Below are 21,657 nucleotides of genomic sequence, written 5' to 3'. Positions count from 1 at the left end.
ACAGGAATCATGGTCACGCACACACACACACACACACACACACACACACACACACACACACACACACACACACACACACAGCAGTTGAGGATAAGCAAGAACCTGGCGGAAGGGGTTTAGGCTGTTCTCCTGCTGACAGTGTGACGAGGAGAGGAACGATTGCTGTCCAAAATCTTGTTTTTTTTCTCTATACTTTCTTAGCCCCCTTTGGGATTACTTCCAGTTTTTCTCTATCTCTTCCCTCTCTGTTTACCTAGCCCCTCTCATATCTTCCATTTTTCTCCCACCTATTTTCTCCCTATTTGTCTTCCACTGTCTGTTTCTCCTGGGATGAATCCTGCATCGGCAAGACGGAATCGTTACTTTGACTTGGAGGCTGAGTGTGTAATATGTAGGCTGATCTGGCTCTCTAATTCATGCTGTCTGTATCAATTTGTAGTGACACACACACACACACACACACACACACACACACACACAAACACACACACACACACACGCATGCACACTTAAAAGCATGGCCCATGGGGACAGTATGCAATGCGATGACACTGTTATCGTGATAGTGGCTATTAATTAGCCAGAGTGACAGGTGAGACAAAGAGAGGGGGCGATAAAGGGATAGTAACAAAGGGGAAAGAAAACTAAAAGGAATGCCACATTTGAGGCCAGTTCCACCATCTCTGTGATGGGTGTATTGCTTTCTTCTGACCACTCAACTGGGCCTCAGTCCAAGGCTGAATACACTCAGAATTTGGAGAGAAAATGAAGGACGCTTAGCTTGTAAAAGCCACATCCGCATCCGTGCGACTGGAATAGAATAGCTTGTGCCTTGGATGTGTGACAGGTCGTAATGTATGCCCACTCATTCCTCAGATAGACACAGATAGACAGATGGTATTGATCCAGACGTGCACACACACACACATATGCACAGGATTTACGAAAGACAGTTATCACATTGTGGTTTTAATGTTTTTTGATTACAGTAAGTTATTTTGTTGTTTTATGTGTTGTCAGCCTCATTTAGATAGATAGATAGATAGATAGATAGATAGATAGATAGATAGATAGATAACTAGATAGATAGATAGATAGAGGTGAAGTAGTAGCTCTAATCTTAATATTAAACTTGCTTGTACAATGCTTGTGATCTGTTATCTCTCTAATTGGATGCCCTTTTCAGAGGCTTGTGGAGTGTTCGCAAGCACTTCTCAAATCGCTATATTATCCAGCACCATTATCATCCATTTTTTTGTGATCACTTGGCGAGTAAAGTACTCTTTTTCTCGCGAGTGTGCCTTGGTATGATCATCACAGCTTATCACCCTCGCACTGGAGCCGTACCGGACTTGTTTTGAGTGTAATGCCGTATCAGTGCTGAACTGGAGAGGTACTGTTTGTGGCGCGGCGGATTATCTAGATTTATCCCTGCCAATGTCCTTTGAAAGTGGGCCAGTATCATGTATTTGTGTGTTTCCATCTGGCGCATTCTTGTTGTACCTGCATCGAGCTAAACTGCAGTCAAAAGAAAGAGGGAAAGTTGATGCTGCCACACAGTGTGTGTGTGTGTGTGTGTGTGTGTGTGTGTAGGTCTCTGCATTCACCGTGGATAGAGGCAGCTAGTTGAAGGTCACCTCAGCGGTAGAAATCTGCTAATTCCTACATGACGCTGGTGGCGATGCTGACGTAAAGTCACCACAACAACAAACCATAGTTCAATTCCTAGAGCACATTACGAGCCACTAAGCAGGTCAGGGGTCAAAGCCGCTGGAAAACGTCTGTGTTCCTAGAAAAATCAATGCTGTAAACCACTTTGGAGAGAGGGGAAAACTAAAATCCAAATGTTCCCTTCATAGAGAAACCCTGTTTTAAAGTTGGCTGTCGGTGGAATAAATGTGTGTACCTGTGTGCATACGTCTCTAACTATCAATTACATTAAGAGAGCTATTGATTACATACTTGAATTTGCCAGTCGCCTTGGATAGTTTGCCAGCAAGCTGTCCTTCCAATATTTATTCAACTCCAAATCTCATATAACATTATGTGAAGGGATCAGGCTCCACTCCAGACCCAATCACGCACGCAAACACATGCACACACTGTGTCAAACAGCTGTGGCGTCATGCCAAACCCAACATCCCGGCAGGGTATAAAAGTGTCACCAGCTGCTAAACACCCAGTGATGTAGTTAGTTTGCTGGTGCATTCCTACAGCTGACCAATGCCAATGAAGTTAAAATCAAACGGGCTTGTTAAATAGAGAATGTATCCAATCAATTAAGCAAACCGATAGCTGCTGCAGGCGGACAAAAAGCTAGTTTTTTACTGAGCCAGTTTGGCTCCACTGTGGCTTATGCTACTCCCTTAGTCACTGCGCAGTGTAACAGCTGTACTCCAGGCATAATGCTACAACCTAAGTCACTGTATTATGGCTCCGTTCCAAGCCAAATGTTTTAACCTCATTGTATTTGGTCTCCATTTAAATCCAAATCCTCCCTCCTTTGGCCCCCTCTCGCTGTCACTTTCTCCTTCACTCTTTTGATTAGAAGCTATGTGGCCAGTTAATCTGCCGGCTTTGTTTTGGACTGCAACAAGGTGCATAAACACACACACAGACACACACACACACAGCGCGATCAGATAAGCTACAGTGTGTGTTTATGTGTGTGTGAGGAGGGATGAAATCATGCCTGCTTGTGTGCAAATGTGTGTGTGTTGTGTCAGATGAGACAGTCTGCTGGGGATCGCGGAGGCCTGGAGGCACCATATGGTCGCTGTGTCGCTCATAGACCTCTCTGTACTCCTCTCTCGCCTCTCCTCCTTCATCCTTTCTTCTTCCTCACTGTCTTCTCTCTTTCACTACGCCTCTTTGATCTGGCATCTATCTTCCTCATCCTCGCCGCCCCCCCACTGTTTCCATCTTTTTTTTTTTTCCCTCGCTTCCTCTGCCTCGCTGTTTCTGTCACTCACATTTTATATTCTCCTCCTCTCGTTTGCAGTCTTCTTAAGCTTTCATTGCCCTTGTCTGCTGGTGCACTCTGTCACTTTTAGGCTCTTTTAATCCTGAAATCGTTTTCATTTTAAGCGTCTGATTTTTTTTGTACCACTAATGGATAATACATTATTTACAAATGCTTTATAGATCAGTTTGACGCCATTAATAAGAACTTTCTTGGTTGTTGGGACCAGTTACCTTGAACCAAAATCAATTCATTACCAACTTGAACATTACTTGTTCAAAAGAATGAAGGCCACAAGTCTCGGTTTGTAAATATTACAGATGAATTATTACAAAACTGAATAAACAAGCATAAACACTATCCAGAACCATTTTCCCATGGCCTGGCAAGCTAAAAACAGTTTGTATTAATGGCTCAGAACTGAACCAAAGCATAAAAAACCTTTTTATCAGGATGACTCATGGTCATGATGTTTTGTAAATTTGGTATTTTTATTCCACCTCTCTCCCTTTGTTTTTGGTATTTGCATTGATAAAAAAAAGAGCATCCTTCCCGAGAACATGGTTTAAAATCATCTTCCAATTATGAACCACTTGAGTAATATTATACAGGGACAAAGAAATGCTTCAATAAACTATGATTGGAATGTGTTTATAGAACATTTTGCACAAAACCCCTTCAACAATGGGGTTTTAACACTTGAAAACACTCATAAAGCATCCCCAACAACCTTTCACAAATGTCATATCGTTGTCAGCCTCGTGTAGGTTACAGCGTTTCGTCATGGTTGCTCCGTCATAAGTCGAAAATATGGCCAACACTTGCTGACACTGAAGAATACAAAAAAGTCTCCGTATTTGTCTTGTTGATCTCTTTTCTGTCACTCAGACAGCTTTTGTTTTAGCCCTGCTGATGAAAGCACACCTTTGACTCTTTGCAACACAGACAGATATTGGATGGAAATGCATCTTTTGTGTCCTCTCTGTCGAGGATCACTTCATCAGAAGAAAACAAGTCCTTGATGATTTGAACTCTGTCATATAGTCTGACATGTTTGTTCGCTCTGATTTGATGGACCTAACCCTTTCTGCTCTTATTATACGCGGCTCTCAGTGACTCAGTGTGCATGTGTGTGTGTTTGACAGCATGTGAGGATCTCAAAGGTAATGGCAGAGATCAAAGAGCTTTCAAGCGTTGCAAGAAAGATACAGACAAACAGTGAAAAATCAAAAAGAAAGTGGCAGAAAGCCCACCTGTTGTAAAAGAAAAATTCCATGCAATATCATTTATGCACATTTTGTGTCAGCAAATTGAGCTGAGAGACAGACACAGTTTTGGCAATATAGTGTTACATTCATGCCAAGAAAGTAATTGCATGGAAGAGACACTGAGACCGAAGAACAGTTTTGATGACTGACGGAGAATTTTTTTGATTCATATTCCTAAAAGGCTTCAGCAGTACTGTTGGTGCAGTATTTATGGCGTTAAAGCTTGATGAGAGAGGGGAACTGAGACAGAAAATGCAGTTATATTGCGCTGAATTCAGTGCAGAGATGGATAGAGGGATGGAGAAAAGGGTAGAGGGCAGGGGAAGACACAACGGAAAAAGGTATGAGATGTTGGGATGGAGATGGAGGGAGGCTGTGCGACCCAGAGGGAGGTATATCTATCGACTCAGAGGTGCTGTGTGGGTGTGTGGAGGTTCTGACTGATAGTGTTGCCCTGTTATTTAGTGTCCCCGGTGTTGCACAGCGGTTTTGTGGGGGTGTTTTTGCCAGACACCTCTGGAACATTAATACCTCTCCAACAGGAAGACAAAGATCCCCCATTTTCATGCTCTCTTTTCCTTTTTTTTCCCCCCCAACGCCATTTATTTCCGGCAGAGATCGCAGAATGTGCTCATGCTCGCACGCTTGTGTCATATTATATGTGTAACAAAAGAGAGAATGCTGAGGGGAGCTTTCATGTTTGCCTATTAGCCGGAGAAGTGAATGTTTCAGAGAGCAGGATCCATCCACTCCACCGTCGAAGCCACAGCGCACACACACGCACACAGCTGTCGTATCTGTTGCTATGCCACCCGACTTCTGATGGATTTTTGTTTTGACTGAGTGTACCCATGGTAAAGGATGGGGAAGGAGGGAAAGATGATGGGCTAAGAGAGACAGGAAACAGGGTAGAAAGTAAGAGGAAGAGGGTGGGTGAAGCAAACGATAAGGGGAAAGTAAGGGAAAGTGAGACATGTCAGTAACGAGAGGAGAAGAATGTACTGGGGAAAGAAGAGAAAGAAAGAACAGGAGAGAGGAAAGGCAGACAAATAACCTGGAGCACTCCTCCCTATTACTCCCTCCCCGCATGTTTGTTTCTTGACTGCTTGCTGTATTAATACATACAGTAATGTGGCATTTCACTGGAGGACTTGGCATGTGGCCACTGCATGCTCAGTGCCCTCATCCTCTGTGTGTGTGTGTGTGTCTGGGCATGCTAACATTAGCAGCTGTCAAAACAGGCAGTGTTGGACCTTTCATGTGCAGTTAGGAGCACAATGGATGGGAATAAGATCGAGCAGAGTTGAGTGGGCGCAGAGCACAAATTTTCTCCTATTCTCGACAGTTTTTCTGGTCTTTCGTTCTCGGTCGACTCACCAGGTCTTGCCAGGTGGTGGCTGGTTGAGCTGGGCTGGGGCAGGCCGATGCCCCCAGGGGGGTGGGTGTGGGGTGGCATGACACAGAGCTCTACGGCCTTCCTCTGTCGGAGGGGCGTCAAGCCGCCATGCCTGCTGCCTCCACTAGGGCGGCGACTGGGAAAATCTTCACCAGATCTCCTGAGATAGAGAAAGAAAATGATGATTGAGACTTGCAGATTGATAAAACATCAAAAGCATGACAGAAAATGAACGGAACTATTTACACATTCAGACATTTCCAAGGCAATATCACTTAAACTTGCTGCACAGGACTACACAAACTAAAGTGCGTACATGTATACACACACACCCATATACGCCAGCAGCAGTGAAAGCTAAAGCAGCGGGAGTCAAGGCTTCTTTGCATACATTAAAAATGTAATTCTGTGTCTGAGCGCGTACGAGCGTGCACATATTACTCGCATGTGTGCGTACTGTATGTGTGTGTGAGTATGTGCGCAACCATCACAGACTGCCCCCTGGTATTTGATAGGCATAAAGAATAGATGTATGTGTCTTTGGCAGTTTACACAATCAGTTTTCCTTTCCTACAGACAGACCCCCTACTGCTACTGTCTGGCACAGAGAGTGACTGAGAGAGACAAAGCGAGAATGACACAGGGTGAGAGAGAGAACGGAACGTGGCGAGAGAACGATGCAGGTGTGAACTTGGGAAAACAGAGACATATGGAGGGAATGAAAACAGAATATAGAGTGAAAAAAAGAAATGGGAAGAATTATAAAGTTTGTGTGGGCGATGCTGCCAAACTACCCTTGAGCAGGGCAGCAAAGGTAAATAAATGAATAATGTGACGCAGATTAAGTTTATCAAAAAATATGAATACTTTAATACTTTTTTTTATTTCTAGCCACTGATGGTTAATACTTTATCCATTATTATATATTTATCCATATCCATTTATTAACAGCTCACTAACATGTTTAATGGCAGATCTGATCCATTGTTCAAAAGAAAATTTCTCATATTATAGCTGTTTTTTGTTTTTTTTTTCAAAATCAAAAGGATAAACAACATCAGGAGGGGAGTTTTTCACAACTTAGCAAGCCGAAAACTGTTGGTATTGGTGGCGTAGAACTGAGCTGAAGCATAAAAGACCCATTTTTATGGGATGACTCATAGTCGCGATGTTTTTTTTATATAAGTATTTTTATATCACTTATCTCACTTTTGTTTTAAAGAAAGTTCAAATGGGAATCTTTCCTAAGAACATGTGCATTTTTCCCAGTTATAAAATCATCTACCAAGTATAAACCACTTGACTGATATAGTTTTTTTTAGGGACAAAGACATTATGCAAATAACTCTAAAGAAAATCCATTTTTAATGGTAGCAAAAATACTTTCAGCCACTGTAAAGTTTGTGATTAACACTCAAAATCACCCATAAAGCCTCCTGCATATTTGCATTTAATAACAAAACGACAAACACAATGCCAAGCCAAGGACTTTTTGGCCATGATATCCGCAGAGTAATCAGGCATCTTTTCTATACTGGTACTGCACTGAAGTTCTCTGGTATCTGATATTGTGACAGTCATAACAAAGCTACAGGAAACCTAAACTGAACGCAGTGCCCACTGAGTAAATAGTGACAAGCATGGCACCTCAAGAGTACATGAAATACCTGAAATTGTTTGGTTGAAGGGGACAGTGTTTTGTAAATGATCCCCTGCATTATATTAGCTCAGAAATGTCTGAGCTTAGCATATGGTTCGCCTCAGCAAACCAACAAAGATTTTCCTTAAAGAATGTCAACCATTCATGTCAGACTATTGGACCTTTCAGAGTTTCACAATACAGTTTTATAGAACTCCTTTCTCTGAGATTGACTCATATGAAGAGGAAAGTCTTGTTATTGTTTTAATATGACGTAGTTAGTTATCGAATGTCTTTTTTCCTGTGTGTCTTTTTGTCTTTTTGTCTCCTCTCATACTAATATGATGGTCAGCAAATGGATAGATTAACTTCTGGAGACATAACCCCACTTCTTCTCTCGATAGAAGTATAAAAGTTGAATGGCCCACTCCAATTACAGCAGTGTAATGACACTTATCACACATACTTAGGAAAAAGATGACTCCTATGTCACAGTTGAGTTATCACAGTAAAAATAGGTTTCTACAAGTGGGAAATTACCCATGGGAGAAAAGCGCCTGTGGAACGTCGGTGCCACATGACTGATACACCCTGTTGCCTCACAAACCCTGAGCCAATCAGTGTAATGTTGAAAACGCTGGAGTGCTGCTGTGAGACGCATCTTTTCCCAAAGTATCATCAAAACCCAATCAGCAAACGTGAGAAATATCACATTAATCAGATTAGGCTGTTGTTCAATGGTTATGGGAAAAGTCGGAAACACAGCTCATGTTGCCATGACGGGGAACTGGAGTTGCATGTGCCGTGCCTGTTTAAATTTGCACCTGCATCAAAAATGATTGGGGACATAATGTGGAGGAGGAAAATATGATAAATGGATCTAAATGAGGATAGACAACTTTGTTTGCATATTGCCCAGCAGATAGACAGACTTTCACTGCAGAGGAGAGGGAAGCGGGGGAAAGATGGGGAAATAGGAGAGAGGGTGATGATGAGGAAAGGAGGTGGAGAAAAGAGACAGCGACAAGAGGATAAAAGGGAAACATAAGCAAGGCCATAAATGCCAGAAGGGGAGGGGAGGGGAAGTAAAAAGTGCAACACAGAGGGCATTAAAATTCTCCTCCACAACCTCCTGAGTGTTTTGATGCGCATCTTTGTGTGTTAAGTGTGAGGTTGTGTGCGTGAACCCCTGTGGTGCTTTTTGTGTTATCATTATTGCTATTAGTACCTGCCAGACACTGAACGAAACATAAAACACTCGTCTAATCTATCAGCTCCCTCCTCTCTTTCTTAATATTCCCCCTGCATTTTGAGCGTCCCCACCTCCTCCTCCTCCCTCCAACACCTCCTCCTCTGTCTTCCTATCTTTTCTTTATGACCCTCACCTATCAATATTCAGTATTCCCATCCCTCTCGTTTCAATCTCTCTGCCGCCGTCTCCTTTGCCGCCGCCTGACAAAGGAACGCAGGCATGTACCGAGCGTATTTCGCCAGATGGATTTCCTGCATGTGATTAAAGTCACATTAGCGAGGCTCTGCTGGGGAATTTGAGTTGTTCTATTTCAAACGAGCACACGAGCTTCATTTAAACAATTTAGAAGGGCGGATGAGAAATGCAAGGAAGGGACTCAAGGAATTCGGGAAACATCCTCTCTCTGCTTCAAATGTGATATTAATCGTAATTTCTTTAATTTGACATTTATTGCTGTTTTTTTTGCATTTCCATAACTTAGATTTTCACTCATAAACTGTCCCACATTTACCCAGGCATTCTTCGCACATTGTGATGAAAGCTATTTTTCCTTTGTTGTAGCTATTTCAAGCTGTGTGAAATCAATCTTGAATTTCTGTTTCAGCTCTGGGACTGTAAGTGTTGCCTCGATTGGTTTGCATGTTGGCCTTTTATCAAATGATTCATGGCTTTGCATGTGTTTATTTTGATTTATTTTGGGGAGTAAAACTGTTTGGCGGGGAAGCAGCGTGTTAGTTAAGCAAAAAAATTTAATTAATCTGTCTTTTCTAAATGACTTCAGAAGACAGTGTTGGCATCTTACTTTTCTGCAGACCATGGATACATACAAATTCATACGCGTATACCATTTATTGACATGTGTGAGACCGCTGTTCAAGATGGCGTTTCAACATTTGTAAGCGTGAGACCACTGTATGGTTTCAATGTTTGGAGGCAAGAAATCTCTGTTCGTAACTTAACAAACAGAGCCTTTCCTAACCCTAACTTAGTTGGTTAGTAAGCACAGTGTTGTCATTACATAAAAATGACTTGCCAACATAAAGTTGCATCATAAAGGAATTCTTAACTTTGAACATGTCTGGTTTGCAGAAACAAACCTTACCAGCATTTATTCTGGTGATTGCGTTGGCTGAAGAGTTTATAATAACTTTGTTGTCTGATTGTTGTTTGTTACCCTCTCATTCCTGATTGCTTGCTTCTCATTGTTTGTATACACAAATGAGAGTGGATGATTCAAACTGTGCGAGTGAAAATATGATTGATTCATGATTCATCGGTACAGATAGTTAAATGTGCCAGAAAAATGTATCATGTGTGCAATCAAGCTGGAAATGTCCTTAAAATGATGTCTCGGAGGTGTAGCAGGTCACCTCTGCAGCAACATGTCACTGTTCGCCAATCAGTTCCCATCATGTTAAATGGTTGTCAGGCTATTCTCAGAAAGCTTTTTTTACCAATTTGACCTGGACACCAGGGCAGCCAAAGTCCACACATGCACCCATGCACACAGTCGCCCACACACGTGTAAATACTTGGGTGCCAGGGTGGCCTGCGTGTGGGGGAATCAAGTAACACCTCCTCCCCTTCCCTGGGCTCCTCGTCTCTCTCCTCTCCTCTTTCCAGCCTATTTTTTCATCCTGTTTATTCCACTAACTGTTTCCTGTCCGCACTTAAGCTGGATTTAAACTCTGCGGGGTGGTGAAGCGGCTTCGTGCAGAGCACCGACGTGCTTTTCCTCCAAAATTTTGCCACACGCCCTTGGGGCTCAGATAACAAGTCGGGACCACCAACTGCGGTTGGTCAGCTGGGGCTGCTTGTGTATTCTCCGGCAAGTTTATGATGCTGGTAGAGTTTGTAGATATTGAAAGAAGCAAGATGAGGACAGGTTCAGTAATGTTCTTACTTTTATTCATGCTCGACGGATGCATAGTTTGTGATTCAGCAAATCTATTTCCAGAGCACGGATTCCGGCCGTCATTGTCGCTTTTTTTTTTCTTATCACAAAGTTAATTAAAACATTTAGATTACCGTTAAATGTTAATTAATCTGCAGTAGCTACACTCATTGATATGCTTGTTTGTGTGTTTGCCTTCTCCAGTTCTGAATGATATGATTTAAAGTATATAATGACTGCACAACAGCTGAAAATGTCCAACACAGCCATTTAGTGCTTGTGTATGTGTGTGGACATCTTTCCCCGATTTGCCCACATGAGCCCATTTTTCAGAGTGTTTAATCGTTTTTGTGACATGTCCACTTGGCTTGACTAATAGTTTTAATCAATATGGGCGGAACTCTGTCCAATTTGCCACTAAATTGAAATCCACCTGCACACGAGAGGACGTCTACCCATGTGTGAAGGCAAGTGCAGGTGGATGTTCGAATGTGGGTGTGTAGCCTGCTGAATGAGTGACATCATAGCTGTAAACACACAGCCCAATCATTCACCTTCAGCTCTACCATTTGCTCGCTCCTTACACACCTACAATAGCATTTGGCAGTTGGCTGGGGTTTAATTCAAGCCTTGTTTGAAATGTCAGTCGATTTGACAAAACAAAACCTCCCTCTACAGAAGAGAGTACAAATGCATTTAAAATGTCAAAATAACTAAAAGTTTTCAGCACATACCTGCTATTGTATGATCATGCGTTTGCATGAGTGTGTGTCGAACAGCGCAGGTCGCTAACAAAGGCGGAGGGAGGCTGCCGAGCTCCCCTCAATCAATTTTTAATGGCTTTCTTACATAGAACAGGGAGCAACACAACACACTTAAACACACAAACACACACAAGCACATGCCGATAGCTTGACAAATAGAGCCACATATGTGTTGACAGGCACATGGTGTACAAATATGTACAGATATATAATTACACATTCATGTAGGCATTCAGACACACACTGTGCATAAACACTCACACACGTTGTAAGAGTGTTTTCATATACACACACGTTGTGCCAAAGCGTACGTGGACATGTAGGCTTGAACACGTGTGTCACCTGCCAGGCACATTCTGGTTAAGGACGTGCTAAAAGAAAGGAAGTATGACTTATCTTTGTGTTTGTTTGTTTTTTTTTGTTATCAAAAGAGAAAAAATTCCCTTGATTGATTTTTTAAACAAACTAAATAAATAAGCTCGTTTTCATGACTGAATGAACTGAATAAACAAACTGACCTTATATGAAAACACAATTTCTTTCTGTTTTACTTTGTTGACTTTTGAATTTGCTGGACCTGCCACCTTTTCTAGCTTCAATCATTGTTCCGGGGACCTTATTTTCCTCTCAGGAAGGCATATTTATTCAGTCATGGAAATAGTACATATTCTTATTGACCTTTCTAATGTATTAACTGTGAACTTTTTTAACAAGTAGATAAACAGGATATGTTTGTGATTTTAAGATCTGTTGTCTGTTCAAGCACAATCAATTTGGAGCGATTTAATGAGCAAATTTTGGATGAGTCAGTGTCATCTGGTCTCAGATGTTAGCTGTCTCTTTAGTAGACATGTCAAGCTACAGCACTAACTATGAAGCCGGATAGTGATGATTATTGTTTTCTCCAGGTTCATGTTAGAGTGCATTACAGAGGACATTTTGACAATTCCCATTAATTGTTAGCTAATGCAGAAAGGCACAAGAGCCTTGAGGACATTTGGGTGGAGTGCCTCACACCCACTGCATAATGGTATAATCACAGTGCAGCTTTTGAAAGTAAATCATTTTTATATCACACATTTTTAAAGCAAGGGTTAGAGTCTACAGCGGGGTTTTACAGCAGGTAAAATAACTGTAGCACACAACCGAGCGGCAGGTACTAGACTGAGAATCATCATGACACCAAGTAATAGAACCTGTCAAGGGTTTTAAATGGATTAAAATTATATAAGATGCTGTGAAGGTCAGAGAAATGTGCAAGTAAGAGAGAAGAAAGGGCAGAAGTTTAACACATGACTGTAGGGCTCTCTATCTCTGTGTAATGAATGTAGAAACTGTCGAATTTAAGCAATCTATTATATATATATATTATCATTAAGTCAGCACAGCTCTAGCTCCCAGAGTTACAGCAGCACTGTGCAGTCAGACCTGCAGGTCACATGGCCCCTTGGGGTTTAGAGACACTTTACCAGACACGTCCATTACAGAAGAAATTGATGTTAAATATCCTGAGCGTCATGCAGATTTACATCCTTTGAGTTTCTCAATATTCTAGTTTTAAGACCTAATATATAGTCAGAAAAGGTGCATAAAGACATGATCTTTATGTTCAGTCACCTGTGTCGAGCTAGATACAAACATTATTGCACATGCTTCGGAATAGGAGGTGGTCAGAACTTTTTGTTTTTGTTTTTATTTTTGGCATTTTTGAGCGAGCGTAACTGGAACACAAGGGCTGCCATGTTTAAATACCTCATACAATTTTAAAAAACATATTTGGGTGCTATGTTAGATGTGAGCCTGTCTGCATTAGCGATGCTAACCTTAGCCGGGCAATTTTGGTACAAGTCAAAGAGTTACCATAAGACTTTTCTTTTTAAATCAACTGGTTAAGGAAGGAAGGAATAAATACCAATGCCCTATAGTGTTACCTAGTATCTTGTTATCATTTACTGATGATGCCCTGCAGGATAGCTGTTGTTCGTGTTATTTTCAAATGTTAGAGCTGTGAGCATCTTTACAGTATAATCTATTTTTTTTGTAAGGTCTGCTTGTCTTCATCTGCGTACTTCTTTCTTGCTTAGCTGGAAATTATAAATAAACTAAAGATCATACGCCCATGCTTGTCTGTGAATACACCAGTGATGCTCTCACCTCTGCAAGCTTTGCCGTAAAACCACAGCCCCCCAAAAAATTTACAGTGAATGTGCATGTTGTGTGTATTTATAACACTGGTCAAGGACTGGGGTATTTAGCGTCCACCTTCTCTCAGCATGCACTTTAAGTCCCATCAAAAATGCCCATTTGTTGTACTCTTTGTGGCATTTTACATCTTCAATTCCAGACGTCAGATGAGATGAGGAGCAGTGAAATGAAGTGTGTGTTTGTGAGAGAGTGAGAAGCAGAGAACTAACACACACAAACAGACTTACCTTTAGACTAAATATCAGCCTTACAGCTCTCTGCCATCAGCCGTACCCCCAAAAAATATCTCCAAAATGTAAAAAAAATAAAATATATATGTATATCAAAAATTACTCACAGGATACAAAATAGAATAAAAAAAACCCTCTTCAGTTGAAGAAATCCATACATTCAAGATCCTGGTCAAATGAAAGAATAATCCTTCTTTCTGTATATAGACAATCCCCCCCAGCTTCCCCCTTCAGCCCACCAATGAATTGTGAAAAAAGGAGGGATTGTGTAGAGAAAAATGAGGGATTGTAGAAAAAAAAAAAAAACGAGGTGAAGAGAGGCTTAGAGACACAAGAGGAGGGAAGAGAGGATAAGGTCCGTATAGAAGGGAGAGGGATGGAGATAGTTAATCCTTTTCTTCCGATCTATTCCCTATCTGAATGATACGTCCAGCGCCGTCCTGTTCGCTGGCTTGTGCACTGCCGTGTGTGACTGGGAGGCGTGAGTGTGTGTGTGTGTGAGAAAAAGAGAGAGACAGAGTATGTGTGTGTGTTTGTGAGAGAGAGAGAGAGAGAGAGAGAGAACGACAGCGTTAGGTTGCTGGCGTCATCCGTTAGCCCTTCTGTGTGTGTGTCGCTATGTTTGTGATTCCTGCACTCAGCACGCGTCGGAGTGTGTTTGTGTGTGTGTGTGCACGTGTGTGTGTTTGTTTATCCACACATGTACACTTGAGGGCTGTCTTTCCGGTGTGTCTGCATGTTTGTGTGTGTGTGTGTGTGTGTGCCCCCACCTCCCCTTCTTCTTTTCCGTATGTTTGTGCAGTCGTGCATGTGGCAGGAGAATATGTGTGTGTGTGTGTGTGTGTGTGTGTGTCTTGTCAAATATAGTAACATTAGTGTATGCTGCCTCTGTCTGCCTGCAGCTCTCCCACTGTGACAGAGAGAGGAAGAGGGCGGTGGAATACAGAGAGAGTGATAATACGAAAGAGTGAAAGCCCAGAGAGATAGAGGAATACAGGGAGGAGGAGTGGGAGGGGAAGGGGAGGGCAAGGAGAAAGTGAAGGGAGAGAGAGGTGGTCAGAGAAATAGAGAGAAGGTTGGTTGAACTGAGATAAAGGTCGGAAGACGGAGGAGAAACAGGGAGGCAGAGGACTGGGAGGGATAGAAGACAGAAAGAGGGATGCGAGAAAGAAAGCCGTAGAAGTGGAGGGAGGGAGGGAGGGATCAGCTGATTTCAGTGAAGATGAGAATCTCCCTCTGCCACATGGGCTTTTCTCCTCCCTCTTTTTTTCTCTTTTTTTCCCCTCACGTCTCCCTTGCTCGGCTTTCATTTTCATTCTATTCCCTGTGGCAGGTCTCGTAACGGCTGCCTTTGTGTGTGTGTGTGTGTGTTGATCTTGTGCATTTGAATTTATGTGCACACATGTCTCAGAATGTGCTTGTATCACTCTCATTGTCAGGACAAAAAGCCGGTCCTCACAAGGCAAAAAAATATATATTTTTGGAGTAAATATTGGAATAATGGTTAAGGTCAAATCCTCAAGAAATGAATGCGAGTCAGTGCGGCGTTCCTCAAGTCAGTGTGCAGTTTGTTTTCAGCAGTGGAAGTCATTGTGAGACAGCAAAAATGTTTTTTTTTGACAGACACCAGTGATAGACAGAAGCATGGAGGGTGGTGGGGGGAAGAGAGGGTGGGTCTGAACTGGTTGGGGGGAATGTGTGTTTGTTTGCACACCGCATATAATTACTTGGCGGCTTCCATGCATGGACTGAATCATAGTTGACACACACACATTGTGCCGTTGATGAGCATGTGAATCATTTGGCTCCACAGTGCAGCGTTTTTCGCTGCATATGATGGCGTGTGAATATGAGAAATTTGGCTGCACCTGTGCGAGTGACTCCGAGTTCAGACGGCAAGGCTGGCAAAATCCACGGATTCGAGATTCGTTAATCTCCAGCGCCAACAAATTTCATGTCACATCTGTTGTCTCGCCTCTTTTTCTCCTTATAGGATGCAAGCGGTGCTCAGCGAGGAACATTCAGGTAGTTTAAAGCTTCTCATTTTTAACTGGTGCTAACCGTCATTCTTAAAGGTTAAAGTTACTGACATTGCCAGTGGCAGATCTTTTCAGCTGTCACTAATCATCATTAATTCCATGAGTAACTTCAGGCCAGAATTAAACTTGCAACTTAAGCCCTCTCTGCAGCTGATGTCTGTACATGGCCAAAGAACATTTCTGAGAGAAGTGTCTTCCTCCTGTAATACCAGTGTACAACCACAAGGGTTCCAGCTCACGGTTGTAGTTTCACACCTCTGCAATGTTTTGATTCACTCACACCTCTTTGATCAGCCTTGCTGCCAACTGCAGTATGAGTCCAGCAAACAGAACCAAGATGGTGAACACATTGACACATTTAGCTCAACTATGTATTTATAAAGCTATACATTTCCCTTGCCGGAAACCAAAACATAGTAAAAGGGGAGGAAATATATGACTTAGATGGACAGAGACAAGACTCCAAATGTACTCATATCTTAAAAAGTTCAATAAACTGTCTGAATCCTTTATGATGAACTGAGAGGAGCACAAAAAACTTAGCTGGATCCAGCTGGAACCAAACAATCAGCTGTTAGTCCAGAACCTCTAACTGGTCATATTGTAGAATATCGGGACATATAGATAAGCAATGAACCTGCATAAGACAAACAAGTATCATTGATTTATTTATTAGAAAAAACTTACCAATACAACTGAAAACAGCATATTATAAAATGGATTTAAGGCAACATTATCTAGCCTTTCTAATTACTAGTCAGCAGCATTTACCGATACACCTTCCGGGGTTTGCACACATGACTGTCTGTCGCCAGCCTCATGGCTTTGCACAGGCCAATTAAAACACTAGACTGGTCAACTGCCCAACATACACACACACACACACACACACAAATACAACCTGAATATGGGTCCTCTGGTTTCCTGTCTAAATGTGGGCGCTGTGCTGGCTTCACCAGTCTTGAATGTACTTCCTGGCAAATAGATTTCTGTTTTAGCTGCCAGTACAGTAGCTGTGCCAGTGCTGGCTATATAGGACACACTCTTCAATGGTAGTTATGAAATGGTGAGATGACTGGAATAGCAGTGGAAACGCAATATCCCGTTCCACATAAAAGTTTTATTTTGTTTTCTATTATTGTTGAGGGATATTTTATACAAGGAAGAACATCTGCTTTTATAACAGCAACAGTGATTTCTGTGTGTTTGTGTGTGTGTGTGTGTGTGTGTGTGTGTGTGTGTGTGTGTGTGTGTGTGTGTGTGTGCGTGTGTGTGCATACGTGTGTTGTCCCAAAGGGGTAATTAGTCCTCTAATTAGTCCTGCCCCATCCTCTTCAGAGTGCAGAGGTCACTGACCAGGGTTACCCACAGTGACGCAACCTTTCAGTGACTGTGAATTTAGTGCCAGGCTCAAGGACACATTGCACCAAATATAGAAAACAATCCTAAAGGCATATTATATAACATCCCCGCACATGTCTAAAAACAGCTAGACCTGTGTATATATTCAGTTCAGTTCCATACTTACGTTATCCCCAACTGTGTCCAACCCGGAAAATCCATATTCAAGGTAATGGTGTTTTTCATCTGGTCATCTGTCAATGGTGACATATCCTATTTTCGCCCTCTAGTAACTTTGACTTCCTAGTAAACATGGGACATAGCAGGTGATTCATCATAGAGAAAATAAGGAACTCAGCTAACTAGCATCTGTACTGTTTACTATTGGAAAATATTGGGAAATATAACAGTATGTAAGGACTGGGCACTACATCGGAATAAATATCCCACAATGCAATGCTGTAGTGCTGACAGCAGCAACAACATAATGAGAATGGCGGATAACGACCAAGGCAGTATACAGTATATGGTTTGTAGTGCATAGTATGCAATTTCTGACCCAACAAATGTGATTTCTGTCTTATGCCGCCATTGTGACCAGGAGTTTCTTGTCAGGACTTCCTGTTTGGATCACATTTAATTTGGCCCTTTATGGTAGCACTTGAAATGTATGTCCCGACTCTGCACTCGTCTCTAAAATCTGTTTCAAGTTTGTCTTTGACGTTTTTCAATGACCTCTCGGTGTGAAGCGCATGAAATGACAGCTGTCTGTGATGTAATCTGAACGCAATCCATGATGGATGAAAGAGCAGATAAAGGCTTCTTGCGCCCAAATCCTATTTGATCATCAAGTTTGACTCTTACTTTGCCTCCAAAGAATGTGCGACTGCCTTTTATTTGAATGACACAAATCACTAATGACCTTCACTAGGCTCTCTCCACTTTGACTCTACACTATGAACCCTCTTAGGATAAGCACAGCAAAGGCCTCTGATCATGGCCAGAGAGCCATAGCATTTGGGAAAATGAGGAATCTTGAACTACAATGGAAGCCTGGCATAGCTGGACAAAACTTTTTCCAAGTCTATACTGCCCAAGGTGTTAAAAATGGTATCCTCACTGGCATTGAGTTTATAAAAGTTAGTTTAAACAACAGTGTATAGACTGTGACTGGTCCAATGTCTTCAGGCAGCTCCTGTGAGAGTGTGTTCGCTGATTAAGGGGGAAGAAGGTTTTTAGCACCAGATAAGAACGTGAGGTGAGGTTGATTTATTTGGTCCTCCAAGGGATGTGTCCACTTTTTCCAGGCTGTTTATGTGTCTGGCGAAGAGGTCTTCTGGCTTGAGGGTCCATTGTCAGTGCCAGCCCTTTCTGCCAAGGCATCTTTTATGGCCGGTTGTGTTCCATCAATGATGCAGGGAAAACATGTTATGAAAAATGATGATCGGCAGTGGTTTGGAGCAAGAACGTGTTCTTTTATAACCTTTTTGTCTGACTATTATATTTGTACCCAGCATTTCCCTATCAGATTTTTTCATTCCCTAGCTACAGGAGTATTGGTTTATTTATTATCCAGGAGGCATGATTAAATCCCAGCACTCCTTGCCTCTAATATCGATGATATATGAAATACAACCCATTCTGTTGCATTCATTATGAGTTTCTGTGCATGGATGTGCATCATTTCTCCCTTTTCTGCAACATCCCTCTTCCTTGTCTCTCTCTCCTCCACCAATTCTGTCTCTTCCCTCATCTCTATCTCACTCTATCTTTTAACACCGCCACCCCCTCCCTCGCGCTGTAATTTACTGTGCTATTGGGCGAGTGTCAGTGAAGATGAATTGGCTTTAGTCTTTGTATTAGCACTGGGTCTGGCCAGGCACGTTTAGTGCTACAACTGCGTGTTCCTGCACGGAGCAAGTGACTTCAAGGCTCTATCCATCTTCACACACACACACACACACACACACACACACACACACATGCACACACAGAAATTGTATATGCCTATGACCCCATTCAAGGAGTCATTGGTGTCTCTGTTCCCATATATCAGCGTTTTATATCATCCTTGAATCAGCCTCATATTGACCAGACAGTTTTATGGCCCTTTGGTCAATCTGGTCAATGAGGATTGCTCCGTTAGGAATCAATCATGTTTTAATTCATGCCTTGAAACACAGTTTTTCAGAGAGGCTCTTACTGAATAGAGTATTGTATTCCCATTGCTTCAGCGTTTTGTTCTTTTAAAATATATGTCTGGGATTCTTGTTTTCCTCCTTAGCTTCAGAGCACTTTTAGAACATTGTGTAAAGCATTTTATTTTATTAACTTTATTTAAAGTGTCACTTTAGAGTAAATGCTATTTTCTGGCCTATGAAGTGATTATTCTGGATTGAGTCAAAGTTTTAAATGGCGTTGAGTTTCCAGGAAAAGTACTGCTTGTTGGAAAAGGCATCTTTTGATACTTTCACTGTTTTAGTTTAGCACTTAAACATGTTTTAAAATGAAAAAGACATGGAAATCTTTCTTTCCACAATATAGGACCATTAACATTTTTGGGAAATTCAAACATAAAATGCTGCATTATGTTTAAAAAACTCTAATGTTAGGACAGACATGTCCTAGTATACTTCCTGCATTGAACTTGAAGGCTATACACCAGCGATTTAGTGTTTCACTCAAATATGAGTCAACTTGGAATTTCTGTCTCAAATGAATAGCCTTTAAGCTCAAACTGAGATAACCTGATAACAGCAACAGGATTATTTTTTCAGACACCTTATTTACAGCCAATTTTCTCGGCCTTTAAGAGACAACGTATTTACGTATATGCAATACTTACTGAACGTAATCAGCAGTTTAACTGCAGTGTGATAACATTAATCACACCATTTGCATAAAACCTGATATAATACTTATGCTAATGTACAGTGATAAAACACTCACAGAATTTGTGCCTGAAAAGTATATCTTTTCACGAACATTCTGAATACTAATTGTTGTTTTTTTTGTTTAGTAAATGCTGAATATTTTCTTGAATTAACTGAACAAGTGAAACAAATGTGATTAAACTGCTTTGCTGATTAGTAATTAGCCTTTTTTATCAGTGATTTTTTGCCTCCCTTTGAAACACCATATGTGCTTGTTTATAGCTCACTAAAAACACTTAAAGCAAAATGACATGTTGCCTTCCCTCCAGCAGCACTGGTGCTTCTTGCAATCGGACCGCTTAAATCGTAGCTAGTAGCCAGACTAGAGGCTCCGTATAGTCCAAGCTTGACTTGTGATGCAGCCATGAAATTGGTCCCCAAAAATATATGCTGGTAGTTGCGTTGAAACCTAATTTTTGTAACGTGTGGCTGAAAGTGAACGTAGTGTCTAGCAGCAGTTAGTGTGTGAGGACGGCCAAAAACAGGCCCATCCTGGGTCCTGACCCGCAATGGTTTAAGAAACTGAATGTGTGCAGCCAGCCTTGTCTGTTGTATTTCCCTGTAACATGCTATCTGTCACTGCAGGATAAATTAAGTGGTGCGCACAGCGGATTATGAGGCATTTTAGGTGCACACACTCACTCTCCCACACAAGCACTCTCTCGCACACGCTCACACAAAGTTTATCCCCTTGGAGAGTCTCATTAATTTGGCCAAGTTGATTTGTTCTGAAAGGCTCAGAATTCATCACAGCCAGACAGATGGTAGAGAGGGATTTCCTAGAGGGGAGGAAGAGGGGGAGAGAGAGAGATAGACGGAGAGTGGCGTGGGTCGGACGGGAGACGAAAGTGAGGGAGGGAAAGCAAGAGGAAGGCAGAGAAGAGGTGATGGAAAGAGAGAGAGAGCAGGGGAACAGCAGAGGTACAGGGAGTAAAATGAGAGAGACAGGGAGAGAGACAAGCAACAAGAGTATCAAAAGAAGAATCGAGTGAAAAAGAGAGAGGGATAATTGAGAGATAAGTCGAGGAGAGGTGAGCAAGCACCATCTGTCATTTTAGAGAGGGAGACAGAAACAGGAGAGTGGCGGGGGGATGTTGAGGGAGGAAACATGGAAGTAGATGGAAAAGGGAGGAGAGAGGAAAACATGGGTTTATAATTCTTTCTCTATTTCAGTGTTTTTCCTTTACCTTAAAGGGATAATTTGACATTTTTAGTAATGCTTGTTCGCTTTCTATTCGAGACGGTCAATAAAAACGTCTTGTACCGGAGGCAAGGAATAAAAGCAATCCTGGCTTTGTCCAAACTGAAGCACTTGTCTAGCTCCTTAAATCAGCACAAATCAATATTTATATACCAACAATGATAATGTGAAAGCAGTTACCCGTATTGACAAACCCCACAGATGATAATCGCCCGGCCGTGCCATCACCCCCAGCTCCACAGAGCTTCACAGCGCTTGTCTGTTACAGTTTTGGTTAATTTTCATGGCTTCTGCCAGCTGCTGTCGGCGAAATAAACCAAAGAAATTGTGACTAGCTGGTGAACATAGTGGAGCGTTCAGCAGCTAAAGACCCCAGACTTTTAAGTGGAATGACTATTGGACAGATGTGCAATTTTCGCATGTTGTCAACACCTTCACTGTATCAACATCATGAGGTGATTGTATGTCAGTGTTGTTTTTACAGTTTGTTTTGCTGCCCTCGGGTGGCCAAAAACATCAGTAAAAGCAGATTT

At 41.9% G+C, this 21,657-nt stretch overlaps 2 protein-coding genes across 2 annotated transcripts in view; one reads left to right on the top strand and one right to left on the bottom strand.

Annotated features, from left to right (window-relative positions):
• lrtm2a (leucine-rich repeats and transmembrane domains 2a) overlaps window positions 1–14,200 on the bottom strand; it is a 28,793-nt gene extending 14,593 nt beyond the window's left edge. Inside the window, exons 1-2 of the mRNA XM_037122104.1 lie at window positions 13,608–14,200; window positions 5,608–5,786 (exon numbers count right to left, since the gene is read on the bottom strand). Of these exons, the coding sequence (XP_036977999.1) occupies window positions 5,608–5,686 (79 nt within the window). The 5' untranslated portion in view covers window positions 5,687–5,786; window positions 13,608–14,200. The remainder of the gene's footprint in view (window positions 1–5,607; window positions 5,787–13,607) is intronic.
• Window positions 1–21,657, top strand: part of cacna2d4a (calcium channel, voltage-dependent, alpha 2/delta subunit 4a) — a 90,879-nt gene that overhangs the window by 43,835 nt on the left and 25,387 nt on the right. The window lies entirely within an intron of this gene.

This window comes from Acanthopagrus latus, chromosome 14 (genome assembly GCF_904848185.1).
Source record: "Acanthopagrus latus isolate v.2019 chromosome 14, fAcaLat1.1, whole genome shotgun sequence".
Classification (NCBI taxonomy): Eukaryota; Metazoa; Chordata; class Actinopteri; order Spariformes; family Sparidae; genus Acanthopagrus; species Acanthopagrus latus.
The sequence above is the reverse complement of the archived record's forward strand: the minus strand, read 5'-3'. Positions and strand labels throughout refer to the sequence as shown.